Here is a 24258-nt window from a genome sequence, read left to right as displayed (position 1 = left end):
CACCTTATAATCCAATTTAGCCTGATTACTACCAATAGCAGAAACACAAAAATTAAAAACAAATACTATTTTATTATTAAACTCATTAAGCTGTTCTTCTATTCTTTCCCATATATAAAACCTGACACTGAAGTCCTAAGGATATCCACTCAGTACCACAATGCTTAATAAAATACATATACTTTCTCTAATTATAATACATTAATATATGCCAATAGACTACAGTTGCAATGTGACAGGCTTGTAATGTTATTGCACTCATGTTGTAGTGGTCAATCTAATGTGCACTGAACAGACATCAGCAAATCTAAAATCAAAATAGAATCAAGAAAACTACTTCCTTTCGTTACAGCATGAACACACTTCAACTACTGCTTAACATTGACATAATATTTCTTCAGTACCTCAGTCAATTGCCCTTCGGTCTTATGCCTCAGAACATTTAGGGCATATTGTAATGAGCAAATTAAAGTGCTTAATGGTATATTATAAAGCACTAAGGAAAGTCACGCTAATCAATCCCCCTTTTTTTTTTTCAACAGGTGCACTCCTATCTGCAAGGGAAATATACATGACCCTTGTAATAGAGAGTCCATTTTAGTAAGCTAATTAATAAAAATTAAATTTTGTGCCATCTGCTCAAATATCAGAGAAAGCAATAAATTGGATTCATTTAAATCGTTGGATCCAAAGTAGAATTTATATAGCCAGGATAGCAGGTCTTAGGATCAGTCACAAATCTCTGGGATATTTTAGAAGTTAGCACTATAGCCTGTGTTGTACAGTTATAAGATTACCCTTGCAATTGTCTGTATCAGGTGTCATTTTCTCTATTAGGATGTCATTTCAGAGCATAGGAGCCAGCTCTGAGGGTGCTTGAGCACCCCCAATATTGTCTTTTGAACTCCTGTAGATTGGGAGCTGACAGCTCCATGCTGCAGGGCTGTGGACGAGAGCAGTAAAGAAATGCTTGTTTCCTTACTACTGTCCTCCTGCAGCCCACTGGCTGGCTATGGAATGTCTGACCATTGGGTGGAATGGAAGGGCAGCAAAAAGCACCTGTGTCTTCTGCTCCCGCCTTCCCTTGCAGCCTGTTGGCCAGCTGGGAAATGTCTGACCAATGAGCTGCAGGGGGACCAGAAAGCAGCAGCATTGAAGAACAGAGAGGGTTCCTGAGCATAAGGGAAATGGGGAACGCTGCTGATAGAGGGACTAGGAAAGGTAAAGAGGGACAGAGAAGTTCAGGAGGGTGAGGGATAGGCTGAGATAACTGTTGGAAGGTGGTATTAAAAGGGGATATTGACTGGGAAAAAGAATATTGATTTAAAGATCTGGGAGAAGAAGTGAAACATATTCTGGCAGGAGAGAAGGAGATGAAGAACTGGGAGGGTAAGAGGGACTGGGAGAGGAGCGGTCGGAAAGGGAGAGTAGACACAAGCTGTGAGGCCAGAGAGAGTTGAAAGAGAGCTCATGGACTATAAGGTGACAGTAGCTGAGAGAAGGGAGAAACGGATAACAAGCTGAGAGAGAGGACATGGGCTGTGATAAGAAGAGGAGCAGAGGTGGGGGGAAAATGTGATTGTAATATAAGAGGAAGAGAGAGGTGAAAAGAACTGGAAAAGGAGCTAATGACAGAGGTGGAGGAGCTGATGGGGAAGCTTGAGAAGGATTGTGATAAGAGGGAATCATGATGGAGGGAAGAGGCAAGAAGCAGTGGAGAGAGAGATGAAAGAGGCAAGAAGCAATGGAGAGAGAGATGGAAGTGATAGGAGGCGTGAGATTAGGCCAAGGTATGAGAAGCTAATGAACTGTGAGGAGACACCCAGTGGAAAGAAAGGTATACACATGAAGGAGAACTAACAAATGATAAAGAAATGATAGGAAGACCAGAAAATAAGCCTTCAAATAAAAAGGAATGAGGAAGCAGAGAGAAAGCCAAGAGCAAGCAGAGCAAGGGAGAAACTGACTGCTGAGCTGTTAGGGTTCAAGACACGCAGATGATGGAGTGTGCTATGTTTAGGCATGGGACTGGCTCTGGCCTTTAATCTGTGAGTGTTAGAAGTGATGCATGGGAATGGGAGGCAGGAGCAGTTCCAGAAAAAGGAAAAGTGCCTTGGCTCAGAGAGTGCAGAGCAGGGAAGTGATCCAAGCCTGTGGAGGAGGGAGAATCACGGACTGAGAGGTGAGCTGAGCCTGCCAATGAAGGGATTAGAGGTAGGAATCAGTGAAGGGACAGGTGAACCAAGCGTGCAGAAGAGGACAGCTGGCTAAGAAAGGGTGAGTAGGAAACTGTTGGGGAGTGGACTAATGGGGAAAAGGAACTGGGAGGGGAACAGAAAAGGGTAGGTCAGTGGGAAATAGAGAGCAGAGAAAGTTAAAGGGCTGTAGGGAGTGGAGTTGGAAGAGGGGCATTAAACTCCCTCTGCCAGATATAAAATTCAAAGCATGCCCATGCCGGGGGGGGGGGGGGGGGGGGGGGGGGTTATTAAAAGTGCAAAGGAAAGGAGGGGAGGAAAAGATGAGATGAGTAAGAGAAGATTAGAAGAATGAGAGAAAAGGGGTGTTGAAAGAGGGTGGTGGTGACAAGTGAGGATAGAGGGAAAGATTGAGGTATGGATGGGCTATAGGGGGAAAAGAAGCAGGAGGGAGAAGACTGGTGGGGATGAGCTGGGGTTGGGGAGAACAATGACTGATGGGATTGAGTCTTCCCTAATTTCCCTAGTGTAATTTCCCATTTTCACATTAGCTGCTACTCTCTGGACATTTAAATACTCCCCCACCCCATTGTGTTCTGTTTTTTCTTTTTTTTCTGGGGGTGCTGTAATTTGTATTGTGTTCAGCACCCTCAATCATTTCAAAAGTTGGCTCCTATATCTTAGAGGAAAAAATAGGGCTTTGAAGGCTATTCAAATTTATTGTACTGTGTAGTTATATATGTGAAAGTTTGCCTTAAACTAAAATAATATGTATCATCAATTTATGTTTAATACTGAAATAAAAGATAAAACAGCACTGTAAATTTACCATTTTTCCTCTTCCATTATTAGTTTCTTGCTCTTGGAGGTTGATAAAATTGTTGAGTAGGTCGTGTGGATCGTCTTGCATGCCCATCACCTCCTCTACGAAACTCTAAAGAATCTTCATAAGCTTCATCTTCATCCTGTATATAAATGACATTGCTTTAAAAGTGTGGCATAATCAAAAGTAATTGTTATATGACCACAGTCATACAAATGACAGCATAAGTAATGAAACCAAATGGAACAGAATATTTACTGTATATACATGTCGAGGTCCTTATTCATAAACATTTAGCCAGCTAATTCAGAAGTTAGCCATCTAAATGAATATTTGGACATGTATCTGGCTAATTCCTAGCCACATAATAAGTGGCTAGAATTGAGCCAGCTAACAGGCCGATACAGTACAGTGCGCTCCGGTGGACCCCCTTAGTCTGGTCGAGTCAAATTACTGCCGTAAAGTTAGGTGGCTATAGTTAGCCAGCTAACTTTAAGATAACTGGCTCTATTCAATACTGTGACTGCACTATTGAATATACCTCCAAAGTTAACTGGCTAAGGCCTGGATTCACCATTCTATCGCAGAATGGTGAATCCAGCGAAAATGGGGGGGGCGGGCCTGCGAAACACCGCGGTGTTTTCGCTGCCGGCTTTCACACCCAATAGCGCCACCATGAAAGGTGGTGTTATTGGGTGTGCTACTGGCAACGATAACATTGCTTACCTTATCGCCGCCAGCGAAGACACCGCTGAGTCCGCCTCCTCACTGCCCCGACTCCTCCCCCAGCATGCTATCGCACCTGATAAGCATTTGAAAATGACCTTCTAAGTTTGCTATCCACATTGCATTGGATTATGGACCTCATTATGGTTTACTATATAACTGTCCTAGGATGATAGGTTGAATAAGTTTGGTTTATGACTGGACTGAGGGGGGAATTTATATTAGTCTTCTACAAAAAAAAGGGTTGCAATAAGGGTGACTTTCAATTGTTCATCTTCAGTAAGGAAAGGACAAGAAGTAATAGTCTTAGATTGCAGTGAAGATAATTTAGGTTAGATACTAGAAGAACCTCCTAAGCATAAGGGAAAGAAATGGTGAGAGGAGGAGATGGAATCACTGACATTAGAGGTGTTTATCAGCAGGGTCAGGGATGATTTAGATACAATAGAATTTGCCTGGAGGTAGGGGAATCGGCTAGATTACCCCCTCCAAGTCTCCTTCCAGCTCTATTTCTATGATTCTTATGCTCTTCATGTAACTTAATATATACACTTGTGTAAAGTTATTTCTGGGAGAAAACATATCATGTCTCCAATAAATCCTATTATAATCTAATTACAATCAAATAGCTTGACACTCTACAAGACCCTTTTAGAGAAAATATATAGTAATTACTCAGTACAATTAAATATACCTTTTTTTTTTTTTTTTACTTCTCATCTTTGTTTATGCACATGTGCCAGGCTGTCAGAGAAAATCTTTTTTTTTTTTTTTTAATTAACAAAATGGGAATATCTTTTTCTGGTGTCCTGTTGGTGTTTAGGACCCATGCTTTAAGGACAGCAGACAGTGGAGGCAGTACAGTTAATATGATTTTTGATTCAAATAATTTAGTATGTACCATAAGTTCTGTATCTCCAATTTCCTATTTCTAGTCCTGCATAATATGCGAACTGTAGAGTGAACTTTCAAAGGGGTTTCACGTGTATAAATAGCATGTAATTGCGTATATGCTGTTTTATAAACATTGAGAGTACATATGTATTTTACATATGCCTGTACACTTTACCGAGGGAAAAAAAGAGCATTCTGGGGTGAGGTTCAGAAGTATGTATGGTGATTGCTGTTTTGTAAGAGGTATACACATACATAATACCAAACTTGTACACTTTTCACATGCATGAGTCAATTAGCAAGTATAAATATGATTTGCTGTTGTATGCAGTTTTTGAATGGGAGGCCTGGTGAACTGGTGGGGTTTCAAGAAGTGCTAGAGGGTTTAAGTGAATTGGAGGAGGACTGGGTGAACTGGCAGAGGTATTGGCAAACTGGTGATTTCAATTACATTAAAATACCTGCCTTTGCGTATAAATCAGGCTTATTACAAATACATGTTAAATTATTTTATATTCCTAAAATATACATGCATATGTTTATAAAACAGAGAAAGTATGCGTTTTCTTGCACTGGAAAGTTTTGTGCAAATTGAAACATATGCGCATACTGTTGAAGCAGAAATATACCGTATTTCATAAACTGTGGGGCTCCCGCTACACAGTTTATAAAATACTAGCATTAATCTCCACATATCCACTTACATGCATAAATGCTATACTCAGATAGGTTTGACAGTTAGGTTCCTTGTGTTTTATATAGCACATTAAGATATGATGCCTTATTTCTATTTCACCCTTAAAAGAGCAGAAACAAGAAATCTGGATAAAAACTACCTTCTGATGTGCAGAGAAAATACCTCTTGTACTAAACTGGCATGCAGGTTGCATCTAGACAAAATTTTACAAAGCACAGTAGTCACAAAGCATGGTAGTTACTAAATACTCAATAAGAGCTGTAACTTTCATTGCATGCTGATATAATTAATAGTAAGTCTTCCTTTTCTTGTCAAAGTGCTCTGTCCTGTTCTTTCACTTTGTGACAAAATTCAAAATTCAATAATCTGAGCTGACTACAAAGTACTAATTTTGGTTTTACAAACAGTGTATTCAACAGATTTCTTCCTAGCTATCAGCTACCAACCTTCCTGCATTTATCTTTTTGTACATTTCTATATTTCAATTAAAACTGATTATTAACAAATTGACTAAGAAATGAAAAAACAGCACTGAATAATCAGATTTTTCATCCATTTTATGCCTATGGGAAAACTGTAGGGAATAGAAAAGTAAAAAAAATGTAATAATTTTCCTAATCACATTCTCTCATTCAATGCTACGAGCTGCTTTTTGGCAAAAAAATAAATAAAAAAAAGAGATGAAGTGAAGCAGTTAAGAGTAGAAATTATAAACTACTGGAAAACAATTGTTTAAATCCTGTGACCACTAACAATACATGTGACCTCTTGAAAACCATTTTACCTACTTCAATTAAAAAAGTATGGTAATATCTACAATAATGTAGATAGATTGTAAGCTCTCTGTAGCAAGGACTGTGATATACTATGCTTTGTAAACAGCAGAGTACACTATTAGCACTGTGTACTAGCTGCTGAGATTTTAAAGACTCAAACAGGCCATAAGGAGACAGGAATATGATAACACTGTTAATCTAGAAGCAACAGTTACAGAAAAAAAAATGGCTGAAGATGCTATCTTACTGAGTCAATACAACATTTTCCAACATTTGTGCTGGACTCTGCTAGGTCGGTGAATGGAAACTAAATTTTGAAAATGAATAACGTTAAAAATACAGTGCAATAATCACTGACAAAGAATAGAATATTTAGAAAACAAGTTTAATATATTTCAAACCTCAATAAATAGGAATCCCATGAAACTGACCTTTCATTCCAGACCACACAAAAGAATAAGCTGTTTTACTTTATTTTCCTCTTTTACTTATTTTACTTATTTTTCTTTTAATGAGTATATGTTGTTAATATCTTTCTTATACCTTGGCATGTGTTCCTTAGCTTGTTTATGTTTGTTATCATTGTAAGATTATGTACGTTATACATTGTAAACCGCTTAGATCTTTTTATAGGCGGTATACAAACGTTTTTAAATAAATAAACCACATAAGTCGATTTTATACCTTGACAAGAAATTTGTTAACAGCATATCAAACTATAAAATCTTCATTGCAATAAAACTTTATCTTGTTAAGATCCATGTTTTTTCAAACATCTTATGATTTTTTAGGATATGTTTCGTCTTTGTGAAAGTTAGAAAGCTTGCAGAACTAGAAACCCAAATTACTAAACAGTACAAGAAAAAATGGTTCACACAGAAGCAATCTAAAATTTCTGTAAAATTCAGACAATGGCCTCAACCCTGAAATAAAAGAACTGCCTGTGAAGGGAAAAGCAATACCCTCTCCTTATTCACCTGTCTCTCTAAACTCAGCACTTTAGTTGCTACCAATCAGGGAGAAAAGATTGAAGAGATCCTTTACTGTGTGGACACTTGTCTCAGAAAGGCCAGTTCAGTTTAGTCTATTTTATTTCATGCAGCAAACCTAGGTCAGACATGAAGTATTTTAATAGTGGTCCATATCCACAAGACTGCTGAACACAATTTTCAGGGGATGAATGCTTTCTGCTCAAAGCAGATCCAAGAATGAAATAACGTGCAGAGAGAATTACTATGTTTTCCACCCATAATGAGTACAATCCCTTCTGTAAGGATAAATGATACTTCAGGGTAAAAGGTCAATAATGAGGCAGTATACAAAAGATTGCACAAAAACTGGCTAAACACATTGAGGTCAATATTAAAAATGCATTCAGTGCAATTTAGCTGCATAAGTACAGTGGCTCTGAATATGTACCAACATTCAGCGGCTGCCGTTTAGCTGTATAAGTCACTTATGTGACTAAAACGTTAGCTGCACAGCTTGTAGGCATGTAGTGGGCGGATTGGGGCAGAATGAGTTAGCTTATAAGTTATGCAGCTAACTAGCAATATTCAGTCTTAGTTGCATAAGTTATGCAGCTAATAGGGTCATTTATCAAAATGCTATAAGGCATTTTCGCATGCATTAAGCACCTTTAACGCATGCGAAAACCCCTTAATGCATGCGAAAACGTCTTTAACGCATGCAATAGCACATAATGTATGGTGAGATGCAAATTCAAAAAAGAGGAGGAGTTAGGGGCAGGAGTGGGCTGGGTTTACCGTTTTGCGAAGCCCTATCACACAGCTTTAACGCCGATTTTAGCTACACCTTTTCAGTAGCGTTAAGCCGTGCGATAGGTTGCGTTAAGGGTTTATTGCATTATGCGTTGTGTTCTCAAATGCCTGTTTTAGCTGTTTTGAAGCTCCGGGAGCACCAGCCTAGCTATCCAGGCCCTGTGTGTGAGAGAGAGAGAGAGGGAGACTAGCGATAATGCCCTAAAAACTAGATAGGTTATTTATATCTCTAGGGGTTAGGGGCCACTTTGACATTCAAAATGAGACGTACAAACAGAACAGTGCTCTCTTGTGAAGATTTGATGACCCTCGAGTGAGGAAACTCACTCAAAGATGAGATTTGGGCAGTGTTCTCTCAACCAAGCTTACCAAGCTTGATGTTACCCAGGTAGAGAGTCCATCAAGCTAGGTTGAGAGAACACTTCCCAAATCTCATCTTTGAGTGAGTTTCCTCACTCCAAGGGTCATCAAATCTTCACAAGAGAGCACTGTTCTGTTCGTACGTTTCACTTTGAATGTCAAAGTGGCCCCTAATCCCTACATTAATGCCTAAACCTCACCTCAAGTTACTAGGTGGGCCTCCCAGAGAGATATAAATACCTATCTAGTGTTAGGGCATTATGGCTAATATCACTCTCTCTCTCTCTCCCTCCTTCACTCACTAAGTGGCTCTGATAGTAAACATGGTCCCTCCAGTGGCTGTATGTAGGAAATACCACAATTCTGGCACTTATCTCAAAGTGCGAAAAAATTATCGCAATTTGCGGTAACTTAGCACTTCGCGTAGATATTAGCACAAATTGCGATAAACTTCCTATTACCATAAAACACGCCCCTTTTTCTATCGAATGCGATATTTAGTGCATTTTGATAAATCCAGGCCTAAGTTAGATAGGCCAGAGAGCAGGTTTAAACTTATCTGGTTATAACCTATATGACTATGCTGATAAGTTATATCTAGCAAAGTTACTTAAATGGCCAGCTTTGAATATTGACCTCATAGGTGTGAATTTTCAAAACATTTACGGGCATAAAATTAGTATATGCATGCTTAAATAGCTTTTACTCACATATATGCTATTTTAAAAACATTTACATGTGCAAAAAGCAGTTGAGGTGTTCCAGGACAGGTCCAAGAGGTACATGTGCAAATTACTATTTTATATGAGACACATGTACATTTGTCAAATTGTTCATGGATTTTATACCTGCTAATTATCTTGTGCAATTGATATCAGACTCATCTATTGTTTACTACTGGTTGGGTGGGTTGGAGGCCTGAGTGAACTGGGGGGATTTCAAAGTGAAGAATTAGGATGGTCCTGATGACCTGGAGAAGATCTGGGTGAACTGGTGGAAATTTCAGCAAACTAGTAATTTCGATTACACGCACATGTTTTAAAATATACTGACTTCTGCAAGTAAACAGGGTTTTATGTGAGCAAGCCACAAATCTTTTTGCATGTAAAATATATGCGCATGTTTATAAAATAGATAGGAAAAATTCACCGGTTCAATTCATTGTAGATATTCATGCATGGATAGATATACTCATATTTTATAATCTATGCATAGTTGATGTGCACAAATTATAAAATATTATAGTAGATCTTCATGCGTCCATATATACATGCACATGGGGATACACAGAGTTGCTTGAAAAGTACCTTCTTATTATATTTCTAGAATTAATTTTCTAAAATGCAGATATACAGAAATTCAACAACAAAATAAAATTTTAAAAATGAAAATGTGCTTTAGACAAAATAAAAAATAAACAAACAATGAGGGCTAAGGGAGTAATTTTCCAAAGGATTTACATGCATCAAATAGCATACATCATAGCAATTTTCAAAAGCCTGCTTAATTGCTTAAAATCAATTGAAAATTCAATAGCATATATTGTAGCAATTTTCAAGTCATTTACATGCATAAAACCTAGTTTTATACCTGTAAATCCTTTTGAAAATTATCCCCTTAGAGTATTTTAATTTAGTTTATTGCAGCGGATTCAAGTATTGTTTTTAAAATCTTTTTTTCATTTTTTTTTTAAAAAACAACTCACATCTCATGAAATCTTTTAAAAGAAAAGAAAAAAGAGAAAAATGTTTGCCATCTACACTGAGTAATCAAATCGGATAACAAGACATCTGTAAGTATAGCTCAGCTATTTCGGACATGAGCTATTAGTATTTTGTATAAACAAATTAATAATTGTAGTTTGGGCTTTTATAGCAGAGTGGAAAAAACTTGGTGCAAAAGTAAAAAGGTCTGTAATTAATTCTACCAAATATTAAAACAATCACAACTATAGAAATGCTTTTAAATTCATATCAACTAGATCATGACAATTCAATCTGCCACTTTTCAAAAGGTAACACTGCCTGGTTAAAAAAAAAATCACCATCAATCAGGACACGAGGTGATAGGCTGCCTGGTATCTAAAAAGCTCTGCATAAAATCTTGATATTCATTAGTAAAATGTGGACAAATAAATGCAATGCATTTCACTGCTAAAACCATGTGTGTCTTCACACACTATTAGGTCCTAACTTATTAAACAGTGCTAGAAAGTGAAGTTGAGATGTAGTCTTGCTAATTTTGTGAAATGGGGTTTCAAAGATCAATTTTGAATACAGTTCATTCATTCAAACTAAATAAAGTTGTTTACTAGTAATGGGTGTTCTCTGAAGACAACAGATCGCCAATCACACACATAGGTCACGTGACCATATGTGGTGATGGAACAGAATCCCAGAGACTCTAGAAAACAGTAAACAGTCATTCATGCAGAGGCATCATGACCTTTTTTCCCACATATACAGTAAGTTGCACATTCTGTGATGGCTGCAATAGATGTGTGTGCATTTGGGGCTGTGTTTGAGGCTACTGGTCTGTTTCTCTGATACAGCAAAATAAAAAGCTGAATTTTGCTTTTTTCAGAAGAGATTCCACAAGAAAAATAAGCAGCCAGTAAGCCTGTAATGGATGATTGTGGAAATCATTATTGTAAAGCTAGTAAATGCCAGAATAAGATATAAGTGGATTTTAAGAAGGCAGGATTCAAGAAATATATGGTCTTTTTCTAACCTAACCAACTATATAACACAGTACAAGGGAGAGTCAATTAGAATTGAAACTGTTTTCATGCTATATGGACTTCGCTGTTTTTCTACTGTTTGTTTTGATTTGTTATGTATTTACACTATGTTTATGCATTAAGTTGCTGAAATTGATTAGGTTATTGGACATCTAGTTGTGCATCTGAGCCCAACTCAGTTTGGGGAGCTTGGAGCTGCAAACAATGGGGTAGATTTTCATAGGGTTACGCATGTAAGATACATGCGCAACCCCCGGAAACCTACCCCTGCCTCCCCCTGCACTCGCCGAGCCTATCTTGCATAGGTTCGGCGGCGCGCGCAAGCCCTGGGACATGCGTATGTCCCGGGGCTTGCAAAAAGGGGCGGGGTGTGGGCGGTCCGGGGGTGGGGCAGGGCGTGGCCTGAACCTCCAGGCACAGTGGTCATTTGCCGCTGTGCCCGGGATCGCGGGCCGGCCGTCGGCTAGCAGGCATAACTTCTTCAACAAAGGTAAAGGGGGGGTTCTAGGTAGGGCTGGGGGGGGGGGGAATTAGGTAGGGGAAGGGAGGGGAAGGTGCAGGGGGGGGGGGGGGCGGAAGGAAAGTTCCCTCTGAGGCCGCTCTGATTTTGGAGCGGCCTCGGAGGGAACGGAGGCAGACTGCGCGGCTCAACGCACGCAAGTTGCCCAATTGTGCACCCCCTTGCGTGCGCCGACCCTGGATTTTATAACATGCGTGCGGCTGCCCGCGCATGTTATAAAATCGGGTGTTGCGCGAACAAATCTGCGCCCGCACGCAGGTTTTAAAATCTGCCCCTATGTGAACAAGCCTTGGTCCAAGGTTCCCAACATTAGCTATAGTATAATTGTGTAGTTCCTTCGGCTCTATATATATGCAGTACTAATAACAATTTTCTGGCTTGCACATATAATCGAAACAAGACCCGAAGCAAAATATAACAAAAGTGAAATTTGGTATATAACCTCACATAACCTGCTGTGTGTAAAAACAGCATAAAGGTCTTGCTGCTGGTAATATGTTTTTAGAATGCTTCTGCCATGCTCCTTTTGAATTCAGTGGCATTAAAGCTGAACCATGTCATTCTGGTACAGTTGTATTCATAAGTGAGCATACCCCTGGCAGAGTTTGTAAGATGTGTAGCATTTTAAGAAAACATGAGTAATCAGACAAAACGTATATGTCTGTTACTTTAAATGTGTTTCAAATTTAACTATTTTATGCATCACAGAATAGCACAATCATTAAACAAGACATAGCAATAAAAGAAATAATAAAATGATTCTGTTCAAATGTTTATCTACACTTGAATGCTCAGGCTGATAACATACACTCAAGTTGACACACACAGGTTGCGATGGCAACGAAAGGTAGGTATCCATACCTGTGCCTTTTCTGACTGTAATTAGTGTATGTGTCTAAATAGTCAATGAGCTTTTTAGCTCTTCAGAAACCCTTATGCATTTCATCCAGGGTTGTACTGAATTTAGTGGTTACTGAAGCATGGGGAAAGCAAAATTAGTTAAACTTTATAAATCAGGAACAGGATATAAAAAGATATCCAATGATTTGAAAATGCCAATTAGTAATTTTCAAACTCACATCAAAAAATAATACCAAGCTAGACCAAGAAAGATTTCAGACACAACTGCCAGGAAAATGTGTTAGGATGCAAAGAAAACCCACAAGCAACTTCTACTGAAATAAAGACTTCTCTGAAACAAAGTGGTGTGAGTGTTTCAGCATATACAGTAAGGAGGTACTTGAATAAAAATGTTGCAAGACAAAAAGTCATTGCTGCATCATAAGAACATAAGAACATAAGAAAATGCCATACTGGGTCAGACCAAGGGTCCATCAAGCCCAGCATCCTGTTTCCAACAGTGGCCAATCCAGGCCATAAGAACCTGGCAAGTACCCAAAAACTAAGTCTATTCCATGTAACCATTGCTAATGGCAGTGGCTATTCTCTAAGTGAACTTAATAGCAGGTAATGGACTTCTCCTCCAAGAACTTGTCCAATCCTTTTTTAAACACAGCTATACTAACTGCACGAACCACATTCTCTGGCAACAAATTCCAGAGTTTAATTGTGCGTTGAGTAAAAAAGAACTTTCTCCGATTAGTTTTAAATGTGCCCCATGCTAACTTCATGGAGTGTCCCCTAGTCTTTCTACTATCCGAAAGAGTAAATAACTGATTCACATCTACCCGTTCTAGACCTCTCATGATTTTAAACACCTCTATCATATCCCCCCTCAGTCGTCTCTTCTCCAAGCTGAAAAGTCCTAACCTCTTTAGTCTTTCCTCATAGGGGAGTTGTTCCATTCCCCTTATCATTTTGGTAGCCCTTCTCTGTACCTTCTCCATCGCAATTATATCTTTTTTGAGATGCGGCGACCATAATTGTACACAGTATTCAAGGTGCGGTCTCACCATGGAGCGATACAGAGGCATTATGACATTTTCCGTTTTATTCATCATTCCTTTTCTAATAATTCCCAACATTCTGTTTGCTTTTTTGACTGCCGCAGCACACTGAATCGACGATTTCAATGTGTTATCCACTATGACACCTAGATCTCTTTCTTGGGTTGTAGCACCTAATATGGAACCCAACATCGTGTAATTATAGCATGGGTTATTTTTCCCTATATGCATCACCTTGCACTTATCCACATTAAATTTCATCTGCCATTTGGATGCCCAATTTTCCAGTCTCACAAGGTCTTCCTGCAATTTATCACAATCTGCTTGTGATTTAACTACTCTGAACAATTTTGTGTCATCTGCAAATTTGATTATCTCACTCGTCGTATTTCTTTCCAGATCATTTATAAATATATTGAACAGTAAGGGTCCCAATACAGATCCCTGAGGCACTCCACTGTCCACTCCCTTCCACTGAGAAAATTGCCCATTTAATCCTACTCTCTGTTTCCTGTCTTTTAGCCAGTTTGCAATCCACGAAAGGACAATGCCACAAAGCAGCCTGCTTACAATATGCCAAACAGCACCCAGGGAAGCCTCAAAACTTCTGGAACAAAATCATCTGAAGTGATGAGACCAAAATCAAACTTTATGGTCACAACCATAAATGCTATGTTTGGAGAAAAGTCAATACCATCCCTACCGAGAAACATGGCAGTGGATCTTCTGCTGCTTATGGGGTGTGTGAGCTTCAGTGCCACAGGGAATTTAGACAAAATTGATGGCAGAATGAATACAGCATCTTATCAGAAAATATTGGAGGTGAATTTGCATTCATCAGCAGGAAGATGTGCATGGAGCGTGCTTGGACTTTCCAACATGACAATGATCTGAAACATTAAGTCCAAGTCGATCCTTCAGCGGCTGCAGCAGAAGAAAGTGAAGGTTCTGGAGTGGCCACCAGTCTCCTGAACTCAACATCATTGAGCCACTTTGTGGAGAATTCAAACATGCAGTTCATGCCAGACAACCAAAGAATTTACAGGATCTGGAGGCTTTTTGCCAAGAGGAATGGGCAGTTTTACCACATGAAAAAATAAAGGGCCTCATTCACAACTATTACAAAAGACTGCAAGCTGTCATTGATGCAAAAGGGGGCAATACACAATATTAAGAGATAAGGGTAATCTATTTTGAACAGGACCATTTTATTATTTCCTTTATTGCTATGGTTTGTTTAATGATTGTGCTATTCTGTGATACATAACAGTTTAATTTGAAACATTAAAAATAACAAACGTGTTTTGTCTGATCACTCATGTTTTCTTAAAATGCTACATATCTTACAAATTCTGCCAGAAGTATGTAAACTTATGAGCACTACTGTATCTTAAGAGTTCTGTCTGTTTTTAACAGGGCAGCAAGGGAGGCCTAGAGATTCTGGTTTCAATAGTTCCAGTGCTGAAACCAGGGAGTAATGCACGCTCAAGATGAGTCTATCTTTTAATTTATTTTTTTTGTGTGTGTGTATTTGACTACCTTGTTGATGCTCACTCACTCTTGGTATGTAGGTCCTCCTCGACAGAATGCAGCGCCACTAGACTAGAACAGGGCAAATAGAGAAGCTATTTGCAGTGGGCAAAGATTTTAGAGTGGGCAAAGATTTTAGAGTTGTGTATTGCCCTGTGTGTTGTGTTCTTGGTTTTATTGTGTGTGGTGTATCTGAGGCACGCTAGGAGCACTGTGGCTGGTGACTCTCCAGTAATGTGATATTAGTGTCCAGACTAGATAAAGAAAGAGGGAGACAGAGATACTGTGGTCGGCATCATACCAGCAATATCTGAGAAAAAGAAAGAAAAGAGAAAAAAAGACAGCTGCGGAAAAATAGAGATACTGTTCTAAAGTTTATATTTTGGACTTATCTTGCTGTGCGTATATGTGAGCACTTGTGATATGAAAAGGAAATGAAAGTTGTGAAACATGGGAGCTGGCAGCTATAAAATAGCACTAGCCGCCTCCCCAAGGGAAGGCCAGCCTTATATGCTGTATTTGGGATAATTACCAACATGCAAATGTATTTTACTTGGGTAAATGACATTTTTACACCCATGACAATCCTTTCCTCCAGTTTCAGGGGAAGGTACTTTGATTTAGACAAGACTGTACATTTAAAACAAGCCTTGCAGGTCAAAGGTTCTTGAATCCCAACTCTATAGTAGGATGCATTTTTTGATTGGTATGCTGAGGCTTTTAAAAAACAGAAGGAATATGAAATGTCTGGGTTAAAGTATACTCTTAAGTAAACAAGAGAGAAGTTAGATAATTTAAGAACTCAGTTCCATGCTCCCTCTGCCCCTGCTACTCCTGTTCTCCACTAACCCCTTTTCTCACCTCTTCCTCCTCCCCATACCAAAGGAATAACCCCTCCTGGTTATGCAGTTTTATACCCAATTCAGCAACTGCAAAAACTAACTAAGCCAGATATCTTAGATGACCCTCAGTACCAACTGTATTACCCCCCCCCCCCTCCAAAAAAAAAGTATTACCTGGACCCGCCTTACCAATAAGTGGGGATTTCCAGGCTGCCAGAATGCAGACCCAGCTACCTCTTCATCTGCTAGTTCTGGCTCAAGGGAGGGGAGGAATTCCCAGATCTTAATGGATTACAGTCTTAACCCTCAGCTAATGAGCAGCCACCTTCTGTTTCCCATGCCTCCCCCACACCCCTTTTTCAGATTGCACCTTCCAAAGAAAAGAGAGTTAGAAGAAAGGTTCTTGATATTTTTAACTAGGTTGAGTTACACATGCCCATTATTACTTATTCCCAAACTCAGAGGGAGAACAATGAGAAACCTGAAAGACAGGAATTTATTCAATTTGATCTCCAATACGACAGATGCTAGGACTTCATGGTCTACAGGATGCCCATGTCGCTTGGTACCGATGGATCTTCACTCTATATTAGATGGGCTACCAAACATGTACAAGGAGCCCAAGAAATGGACAAAAAAGTTCAGACTATAATTCAAGTATACAGGTCTAATTTTCAGGACCTAGATCAGCTTCTTAGAGTCATGATCCCCCAGGTAGACTTAATTGACAGGTTTAAATAATGTGCTCACTAGCCCTTCAATTAGCTGCCACGACAGATGCCTCTTACGCAATCAAATTGCAGAATTTAAAGTCTAGTTTCATTAGAGCAGTAAAAGATGTTTGTCCCAACAAGCCAGACCAGGACTGAATTTCCAGATATAAGATGGGGTCTTCAGAGGAATCCTTGGAATATCTCAGTACATTGTCAGAACTGTTTTTTAATTGTTTAGGGGTTCAGGATCCCCTTCAGAATGATCAACCAGCCCTGAATTTCTTCTTTATGTAGGCTTTATCCCTCCTCCATGTTAAGGACCAAGAATTATCAGCATGTATGGTATGGGAAACCAAGCCCCCTCTGAGGATGGCGACATTGTACAAGCCTGTTTTGATCAAATGTCAACTTCTCCAAGGGATTAGAACACAAATTGATAGCCTTGCAGGAACAACAATTAGAGAATGCAGTGGAGGAAAGAGGTAGAAGTAGAGGGATGTGGCCAGTCCGAAGGGAGAGATTTAAACAGGATGGAGTTGGTCTAGAAGGTGGCTACTAAAATGATCAGTGGTCTTCATTCTAAAGCATATGAAGATGGACTTAAAGATCTAAACATGTATACCCCTAGAGGAAAGGCAAGATAGGGGAGATATAATACAGACATTTAAATATCTCAAAGGTTTCCATGCACAGGAATCAAGCCTTTTTCAATGGAAAGGAGGCTCTAGAATGAGGGGTTGTAGGGAGATATCCCATGCTTAACCACTGGAGGCACCTAAAATGAATCATAATAGCCAAAGAGAGATGCAGACATATTTGCTGACATGCCCAAAAACACTGTCACAGCTAAAGAAAAGAAACTTTGCTCAGATGAGAACTTTAAACTAGAACCAAAGATCTACCTGTTTGTAAGCTCCTCTGTAAATAAAACCAAGGAAGAGGGACAATGCAGCAACTTAAGCTCATAAGCAGAAGTTATGGACAAGCCATGGGAAGTCCAGAGGTCAAAGGGACCTCTACCCTTGGATGAAGGGGGGAGCATTTAGAAATGGCGAAAACGCTGATGCTGGCATACAGCCTCAGTCCAGACATTTCAGGACCACCACAAAGAAAAGGGGAGGGGGAAAAGACCTGAAATACGGCAAAGACCCTCCACCCACTACATGATTATGCAAGAGCTTATGCATATTTATCAGCTGGAAAGTATAAGATGGGGCAAATAAGGAAAAAAGGAAAGCAAACCCGAAGCAACCCAGCAACCGCTGCTGTTGAGGAGGGAGAAGACTAGGTATGGCCAGGAGACTGGACAGAGAAGATGCCCGGACGATGGCAGGAAGTCTGAGACAGGGAGGAACAGAGAGCAGCCTGGCAGCTCTACCAGTACCAGATCTGGAAGCAAGCCCCAAGATAGCCTTGCAGCTCTGCCAGTATGAGACCCAAAAGCAAGCCTCCTTCCCAGACTGCACTGCAGCTCTGCCAGTACCAGACCCAGAAGCAAGCCTCCTCCTCTGCCCTAATTCTCCAGACCTCCGGCCAGATCCTGCTTCAGAGGTAAACACAGAAATCACCTGAAGTTGGGACCAGGGGTAAGTTAGCCATAAGTATTAATATATTAGGCAGACTAAGGTTTATGGCTTAATTGAAACCACCCATGATACAGAACTTTCTTTAGGGTAAACTGGTGCTTAGTGTCCAGAATGATAGAGACAGAAATTATCTTCTAAATGCTAAATCCTGCCAAATCTGATAAATAGAAGTCTAATTCTGAGGAGAACCTGCTGTCTTTTCCTGAACTTAGGATCGTGAAGTGGGAGAGGAACTGCAAGTGTCCTGTAGCAGATAAGCCCCTGTACCCCTAAACTTACTTACAGGTCTATGCAATGAGGATGAAATGGGGTAGACTCAGAAGAGTGGTGGCTGTGTGGATCAGCTTCCCAGTGGAAGTGGTGGAGACAAAAACAGTTTCTGAATTCAAGAAAGCATGGGATAAATACAGGGGATCTCTAAGGAAGTGATAAGAATTTATAATGCTAAATTAATTGGATATGGATGGGCAGACTGAATGGGCCAGAAGTTTTTTTTATGCCGTTTTTATGTAGTTTAGCCCCAACTTCTTGCAAGCCTCTGGATAGGGTCCTTCTGATCATTGTGGCCAGATAGTTCACTGAAAAATCCAGTGCTTCATCCTGAGCTCTAAGTATTCTCCTTCCTTCCCTCCTCTGTCATCACCACCAAATGCCTCTGGCTATGAATTAATGGAGACTGCAAGGAACTTCCACTAAATTTTGTTTATCTCTGGGAACCCTTGATATTTTTTATGGTCTTTGGTCAACCCACAGAGTGCCTTATAGATACTGGAACTTCATGCTCCACTTTTAGAACTCAAGATGGGCCTTATCTTGCCTTATCTTCCAAATCTCTCCATGTAGTAGGAGTTTCTAACAAACCTGAGGTTCTTCCCCGACCTCCCCAGTCTCTATTTAACCTGTGATCTATGAACACCTTCCACTCTTTGCTTCTGTTCTCTTCCTCTCCGCTAAGCTTACTGGGCTGAGATCTTCTTTGCAAGCTCAGCTGCACTATTTTCTGCACTCCAGATAGAGTCTTTCTTTAATAAACTCATATAATTGTAAAGACCCACCTGGAATTGGTCACCCTGGAACCAGCTCACGCTATTTCTCCTCCCAAGCTGGATTTGTCTTCTCTTCCTGCTATACTGTGGGCCATGTCCAATCATGACATCAGCCACCTATCCATTTCTCCAGTTTCCATTACTGCTAACCCTCATCACTCCCTTCCTTCTATTTCTCAGTACACCTCAAGTCCTGAGGGGTTGAATGGCATCAGACCCATCAACGCTGGCCTTTTGCAGCAAGGGGTCCTAGTTTCTGCAATACATTTATTCAGCCAATACTGAAGTCTGGAACTGTCAAAGATTGCTTTAACAGGACCTTTGCCCATTAAATCAATTGTTTTTCCTTGTGACCTTGTAGTTTCAGACCCTTAGATGCTGATTTCTCAAATCCCACCAGACTCTAATACATTCTCTATTATGCTCTGCATTCTTTTCTGTCCTAATTGGCTCCTCCTCTAAGTATCTTTCTGCATTTACCTTTGAGAGCCAGCAATATATGTGGACACGTCTACCTCAGGAGTTTATTCAGTCTATTTTCTCACAGGCTTTACTTTCAGTCCTCTCAGATCTTTCCTTTCCTTTCCCTTCCATTCTATACTTTTACAATATGTTGATCTCCTTCTTTGTTCTTCCTCCTTTTTTGCATCCACTGCTGACACACTGTATTTACTCCAGAACTTAGTTGAAAAGGAGTTAAAGTTTCCAAAAGCAAGTTGCAATTGTGTTCAGCCTCTATAATTAATTAGGGCTATCATATCTCCCAGGGGCAATACTCCCTCACCCAAGACAAGGTGGAAGACGTCCTACAGCTCTCTTACCCACCTATTAAACAAGTATGCTTTCTAGGCATTGTTAACTTCTGTAGACTATGGGGGAGGCTGATGTAATATAGTGTGCTCAGTCTAATGCATATCTTGAAACGCGATTTGGACACACTAGAATAACTTCTGATGTAGTAATTGGATTTGCGTATCCAAAATGCGCGTCCAAATAAGTGCATAGCTAATAGCACTCATCACATGTAAATGCCAGGTAGATGAGGCTATCAGCTATTACCCAGATGCAAAAAATCACTATGAGCTCAACACACGTTTAACATGGGAAATGTAATGCCAGACCCAGAGTTGGTATTGTCTTGCTATGCGTCAAGTGCTCAACTCAAAAAAACAAAAATATTGCTTTATTGTGGTTCCTCCTTAGTATCATCATGATATTAAGTATGAGGAACCACAGAAAGCATCATCATGACAAAATAAAAAGGTTTGCCAAAAAAAAAAAAAAAAAATTTCGGGCGCACAATATACACACTCCAGATCATGTATACTGTGCTGGTAAATTCCCTGCCGTGGGATAAAACAGACGATCATATTGAGCGTCCATTTTCGTAACTCGCACACAGCACATATTTCCTGGCAATCTGATGCCAAGGACATGCTAGAGACTCACAATTTATCCCTAGCATGTTCTTTTTCGCACAGCAGCTCATTTGATTATTGCATTGGGCACCCAGGAAACGTGGATGTGCACGCATTAATAAAAACGAGCACCCAATTTGGACATATGTTTTTTCTTGCATCGGCCTCTGGGTCTTAGACTTTGCTTTCTTGGCCTGTCCTCTATATGATATTCTCAAAGGCATTCCCTCTTCTCTGGAGAGAGGAAGCTGAGCAATCTTTTGTTTTTCGTACACAGTTCCTTGCCTCTCTACTAACCTTACGCTTACCTAACTATTCCCTTCCCTTTTCCCTCTTGTACCATGAAAGATAGGGAACTGCCTCTGGAGTTCTTATGCAGACTCATAAAGACGATGACCTACTGTTTACTTTTCCCACCAGCAGGACCCTGCTGGTATGTTTGAAAACAGTTGCAGCTGTAGCTGCACTAGTGGAAAAATCTCCTGTTTTTCTTCCAGACAATACTCTTCATTTATACATTCCTCATTCAGTTTCTACTCTCCTTTTACATGTCAAAACTCAATTGTTTTCATCTGCTTAATTTTCAAAGAAGGAACTTTTGTTACTGAGCCCTAATATTATTATTCATAGATACTCTCCTCTTAATCCAACCTCTTTGCTGATAATTTTAGCAGTTGCTCAGAAACTTCCACCCTAGCTCTAATAGCTCAGCAGTTTTTCCATTTCCCAGCTTATAGCATGTTTCATTTGCAGACATTCACCCTTTTGTTCACCAATGTCATGATCTCAATGCCACTGCAAATAGGGTAACTAGGTTTCACAAGTTTTTTAGAGCCTTTTCCCACCAAATTAGGGGTGGCTGAAATGGAAGGAACCTTACACAATGTCTCTGCCCTGATGGAAAGTCTAGCTAATGATAGATTTAGCCTTGGAAGCTTACCAATACAAAATAAAATCATTAGCAGTGATGGTAATGCAAAAGCAATAGGTTCTAGACATGTTAGTTGCAGCAAAAGGAGGAGTTTGTCAATTTATTATTTTATCTTGTGCTTTTATAGATAAATCTGATAAACTACTAAGGAATTCTTCCTCTCTCTATGATACTGCCTACCAGGCTTATATTTTTCTTCCAATTGGTAGTGGGACGTTTTGGGTATAGGCTTTTAGTTTTGTGGGTTAGGGAAGAGATCAATGTATTTTCTTACTATTATTGCCATATTTTTTTTATTTTCTATGTTATTTTATACTTAGGTTATCAATGCTTTATTTCCTTTTGCAAACTGTCATTAGGACAGTAATTTCATTCTGGCATGCGGGCACAGATGTGTGCATCCATTTTATAACATACGCGCATATATGTGTGCATGTTATAAAATTGGCTGGACTTGTGTACATGTGCGCATAATTCTATATGGATGCTCGCAAATGCTGCATCTACTGCGTAAATGGGGGGATTTTATAAGATACGTATGCTGACACCAATACCCATTTCCCCAGTCCATTCCCAGTTCACCCAGTTAAGGGACAGGATTTCCTTATCCCCCTAGATAACTAGCCTTTCTTTTACCCTACCTACCCTGACCCTTAAAACCCTGCTGAGTAGCCTAGTTTTTTGTTTTTTTTTCCTACTTACAACTTCTCCATAGCAAAAGTAAAATTACATGGTAGCGGATCCCAGCGCATGCTTGTGCATGTAAATACTTATGCGCACATTTTTGGTTATGGACCTGAACTGCTCATGTCCCACCCAGATTCCGCCCACGCCCACTCATTTTTTTTTATCCTTTTTGATTTATGCGCATACCAGGAGATATGTGCATACTCAGGGGCTTTTTAAAATCCACATGGTGCGTGCTGGCCCAAGACATGTCTCTCTCTCTCTCTCTCTCTCGGATTTAGCACGCATGGGCATTTAAAATCTACCCTTAAGACTACAATAATGGCTGTGATTGCTTCACCCGACCATTTACAGATAGCTCTGGAGAAAGTTTCCCCAGAAAATGAGGATTCTCAGCTAATGTAGATAAATCTGTTTTAATAATTTTTGCTGTTTTCTTTAAGGGAGCCTTCAAATGGAGATATGAGTTATGTATATAAGGCATACCGAGGGAATCTTACTAAGCTGAGTAATTCAGAGAAGCAAAAAAATGAGAGAAATTGTTAAAACTGATTAGGTTATTGAACTCCTGGTTGTGTATCTCAGCGCAACTCAGCTCACTGTAGCAAATCAGTGAAATGACCTCGGAATGAAAGTTTGGGGGAACCTGGAACCTGCTGACTATGTGAACATGCCTTGGTACAAGGTTCCCAAGATTAGCTAAAATTGTGTACTTTTTATCTCTATAGATATGCAGTACTAATAATTTTTTGGCTTGCAGATATAACAAACTCAAGGCCTGTAGTAAAATATACCTACAGTGAAACTTTGCAGACAGCCTTGCATAGCATGCTGTGTGTAAAAGCAGAATAAAGGTCTTGCTGCTGGTAATGTGTTTTTAATATGCTGTTGCCATTAAATTCACTGGCAATAAAGCTGAATCATATTATTCTGTCATTTAGGAGTCTTGCTTCTTTTTTCAGGACAGTGAGGGGGCCTTAGAGGTTCTGAGTTCAACAAAGTTACCTGTCTTTATTTTGTATTTAACATATTCTATATTGTGAATTTATGCCATTATGTACCCTATATCTGTTGTGCTCGCCGCTCACGGGCCCCAACCGCGAGCACCCTCACTCACCTCCCAGCGTGGCCTAGATGCCGCCGACGCTGCCTGCCAGCTGGATGTCAGCTCCACTCTCTTCATGGCAGAAGCTGCTGCTGCTGAAATTTGCTTCGCGACAGGAGTGCCGCCGACACAGCTTCCATATTTGCGGCAGGAGCCGCCACTGCTGCCACTTTCTTCACAGCCCGAGTGTCTTCGGCATTTCCTTCTTCAAGGCTTAAGCCGCTGCTTTGCCATCTTGCGGCTGGGGAGCCCCTGCTGTTGATCTTCGGCCATGAGTCTCCAGCCATGCCGCTGATACCTTCAGCCATCTTCACAGAAGGGATGCTGCCGACGCTGCTGCTCCTGTCTTGATGGCGGCTTCTCCTTAGGCATGCACATGTCTCCTGTGAATTTAATGGGCCCACAGCGGGAAAAGCCCCGCAACCCTTGCTGATGTCACCACCTTGTCACTCCTTTAGCCCTATAATAGGGCTTTCTGTCAGTTCCTTGGGACCTTCGAAAGGAGTGTTCATGGCTCTCCATGGTGTGTCTTCCCCTGTCTAGATGGTCTTCATGTTTCTTGTTGGATGTTCCTGTTCCAAATTCTGGTTCCATGTTCCTGGTTTCTTTTTCCCTCATCGTAGCTACTTCATGGTGCTTGTTCCATGTTCCTGGTCTCTTGTTGGTTCCTCATCCAAGTTTTCTGAATCTCCGCCTCGTCTGAATCTTCAATCAAGTTCCTGATGTTTCAGTCTTCTTTCCAAGGTCAGGCTTTTGGATTTGCCTTCGTCCTTCCCCCAGGAATGCCAGCGTTGTGACCAGCCCATGGAGTGCTGTGTAGGGCGCTTCTTGGCATAGGGCCTGTTTCCAAGTCCATCTTCGCTGGATCAAATCCTTGGAGTCCATCCTTGTTTATAGAGTTCCAAGTTCCAAGTCAAGTCTCGAGTTCCTAGTCATGTTCCTAGTTGCAGGCTCGTGGACCTTGTCCAGCCAGTGGATCTC

At 40.3% G+C, this 24258-nt stretch overlaps 1 protein-coding gene across 5 annotated transcripts in view; it reads right to left on the bottom strand.

Moving 5' to 3' along the window:
• The window catches only part of TDRD3 (tudor domain containing 3), a 632378-nt gene that overhangs the window by 48887 nt on the left and 559233 nt on the right, over nt 1-24258 (bottom strand). For 3 of the 5 annotated variants that reach the window (XM_029602994.1, XM_029602996.1, XM_029602995.1), the window contains exon 13: nt 3025-3160. The exons of 1 other annotated variant lie outside the window; for it this stretch is intronic. In XM_029602994.1, coding sequence (XP_029458854.1) covers nt 3044-3160 — 117 coding nt within the window. In that variant the 3' untranslated portion in view covers nt 3025-3043. Of the gene's footprint in view, nt 1-3024; nt 3161-24258 lie in introns of those variants that run through there. One more of the 5 variants, XM_029602998.1, reaches the window with a different exon arrangement.

This window comes from Rhinatrema bivittatum, chromosome 5 (genome assembly GCF_901001135.1).
Source record: "Rhinatrema bivittatum chromosome 5, aRhiBiv1.1, whole genome shotgun sequence".
Taxonomy (NCBI): Eukaryota; Metazoa; Chordata; class Amphibia; order Gymnophiona; family Rhinatrematidae; genus Rhinatrema; species Rhinatrema bivittatum.
The sequence above is the reverse complement of the archived record's forward strand: the minus strand, read 5'-3'. Positions and strand labels throughout refer to the sequence as shown.